Source organism: Lissotriton vulgaris, chromosome 1_1 (assembly GCF_964263255.1).
Source record: "Lissotriton vulgaris chromosome 1_1, aLisVul1.2, whole genome shotgun sequence".
NCBI lineage: Eukaryota > Metazoa > Chordata > Amphibia > Caudata > Salamandridae > Lissotriton > Lissotriton vulgaris.
Genome location: NC_141685.1, coordinates 1,470,985,459 through 1,470,988,118, shown reverse-complemented (window position 1 = coordinate 1,470,988,118; position 2,660 = coordinate 1,470,985,459). Strand labels below are relative to the sequence as shown.

Here is a 2,660-nt window from a genome sequence, read left to right as displayed (position 1 = left end):
ACCCCTCCACACCCAGCCAAAGGAGGTATAACCGGGCCCACAAAAGCACAAGGAATGTTGTCGAACGGACCTTTGGCATCTGGAAAAGTAGAATCAGATGCCTGCACAAGAGTGGAGGTGCAAGGCAGTATACCCCCATCACCTGCTGCAAGATCATAGCTGTCTGTGCAATGTTGCACAACCTTGCGGTGAAGAAGGGCACTGAGGTGGAGTTGTCTGACTACGAGGACCATGACGACGACGAAGCTGTGCCACTAACACAGCCAGCTGGGGTGTCTACGCCAAGTGATGGCAGATACAGACGTGAGGAGATTACAGAAAACTATTTCTGAGTGAGTACAGATGCACAGACAGGTAAATGGTTGTGGTGAAAAGCAAATTTTAATACTGTTGCAACACCGTTACTGCACTGATGTGCAACAAAAGAAAATGTTAAAGGTAGGAAAACAAAAGTCAAAGGTCCGGGTTGCCTCACCCGCCCTTGCAAGCCTACTTCTTTGAGCGCTTGGCAGCCCCACTGGGGTGTCCCTCACCCCCTTCAGAATGTCCTGCGGCTTCTGCGGAGCGCCTGGTGCTCCTGCGCGGCTCTGACGCAGCGCTGGCCGGGCTGCTGCGGCTGCTGCTGTCCCCAGCATCCCCCAGGTCCAGGGCAGGATTGGCGGCAGTGTTTGAGATGATCATAGCCTCCATTGCTGTAGTGATGCGGGCCATCCCCCTGGTTATCTCGGCGGTGTTTTGGGTTAAACTTGACTCCATATTGGCACCGCGCTGACACAGTTGGGCCGTTGCAGCAGCAAGGCGGCTGATGGAGCGGTTTTGCACGCGGGCATCCCGCCTGCGCGAGAGCTCATGCTCCTCTAGTCTGCCGCATAACTGAGTAATGGCAGTGGTCAGCCTGCCAAGACCTGCTGCTACCTCCTTGTTGGTGTCCACAAAGGCCTTGAAACCTTTCACCATCTCGCCCATCTGCAGGTTGTGCTGGCGGAGCTGGCGCTGGCAGGCCATGATGGACTTCGCCTGCTGCCGTTGGACTTTCAACATGTTCCCTTCAAGGCCCTGGAAGACACTGCCCTCCGGAGCCGGCGCTGCAGTGCTGGGAATGGCACGCCGCCGGGTACTGCTGCTGCCGCCCTGCTGTGTGGGCTGGGGTGCCACTGGTGTGGGTGTGGCGGTGGCCGGGACATGACCCCCTGCTCCCAGGATAGGGTTTACTGGAGCCACAGCCATAATCGTGGCAGGAGGTAGTGTAGGTGCAGGGTGGGCCCTTGTGGGAGAGTTCTCTGGGGAGAACAGCAAGGGGGGTGTTCCTGGCATTTGTGGGGAGTGAAGTAAGTCATAGTCAATTGCCAGGTCTCCCTCAATACCCAGCCCAATGGTGTTGTCCTCCTCTTCCTCGGCAGCCTGACTCGTGCTAGGCCCTGCGACTGCACTGGTAGTTGGTGGTGCTGCCTCTGTTGCCTGTGGTCCTTCGCCTGATGGTGCCCCTAGGTATAAAGAAGCATTTGTAAATTGAGTGCCGATGTATTACAGTCAGTACAATTAAAGCATTGCACATGTCCTTGCATCTCCTTTGAATGTGTTCCACTGTTTCCTATCTTGTGATTCTGCACTGCCATATTTTGCTACCTTCTGCTGACTACATATACCATGATGCTTTACTCTTGTATGTTGGTTGCAGTACTGGGCTGGGGTTTGGCTGTGCATTGTGTCTAAAGGGGAGGTGTCTGGTAGGGTGTGTCATGATGTGCATGCTTCTTACCTGTAGCTGTAGCTATGGCTGAGCTGTCCAGGGTCCCGATTCCAGTCACGCACTCCCTCTCGATGGTGCTGGACACCAGTTCCTCCAGGTCAGTGAGGGGTGGCGCCGGGTTCCTGCCTCCACCTGTTCCTCCAGCTTGCCTCTGGATCTCAGCCATCTTTCGTTTGGTCAGGCTGCGAATGTCATAGAAGCGTTTTTTCAGGTCATCAAGAGACCTGGCGGTGACACCTACAGCGTTGACCTTTTCTGCAATCTCACTCCAGAGCCTCCTCTTAGTGCTGTCCGGCACAGTGAGGGACAGCCTCCCGAATAGCTGCCTGTGCACCCTCACCACCTCCTCCACCAACACCTGCAGCTCCATGGTGCTGAACTTTGGCTTTCTCTTCTGCCCAGCCTTCTGGCTCTCACTGGTGTTTGCCATCTTCTTCTCAACAGTTCTCTGCCTCCTGCTCCCACTGCTGCTCACTGTGAGTGTTCAGCTCAGGCAGGCTCTCCAGAAAGTTCTTAATTAGCTGCACCTGCCAGGGTTGTCACTCCCTGCTTGGGTGGGGGAGGGGGGATCCACCTCATTGGCTGTATCGGATTTTACCGAATCGGATTTTACCGAATCGGATATTACCGAATCGGATTTTACCGATTCGGTTTGAGCAATGCATTCCTATGGGCTTTTTGGCCATGGGTGTGTTTTTAGACCTCCGAATCGGTAATTTCCGAATCGGATTATACCGATTCGGCTATTTCCGATTCGTTGGTAGCCGATTCGGTACTTTCCGAATCGGTCCGTGCCGATTCGGAACCTACCGATTCACAATACCGATGCCTACCGATTCGGTATTATTTCGCTATTTATTTCCTACATGTTGTTTTCCGATTTCAGAACACCGATTCGGCCCGCCTCGGT

General features: G+C 54.3%; 1 protein-coding gene across 1 annotated transcript; it reads right to left on the bottom strand.

The window, feature by feature from the left end:
* Nucleotides 1-489: 489 nt before the first annotated feature.
* LOC147750689 (uncharacterized) lies at nt 490-2,180 on the bottom strand. The gene is made up of 2 exons (XM_086936725.1): nt 1,760-2,180; nt 490-1,484 (listed from the first exon to the last, which is right to left on the bottom strand). Exons 1-2 carry the CDS (start codon nt 2,178-2,180, stop codon nt 490-492), a joined length of 1,416 nt encoding a protein of 471 aa, XP_086792851.1.
* Between the last annotated feature and the right edge of the window lie 480 nt (nt 2,181-2,660).

Excerpts from the sequence above, each read along its gene's own strand:
- LOC147750689 (XM_086936725.1), bottom strand. The coding sequence starts at position 2,180 with ATGGCAAACACCAGTGAGAGCCAGAAGGCTGGGCAGAAGAGAAAGCCA. Across the intron at positions 1,485-1,759 it reads AGCCATAGCTACAGCTACAG|GGGCACCATCAGGCGAAGGA; the intron begins GTAAGAAGCATG and ends CTTTATACCTAG.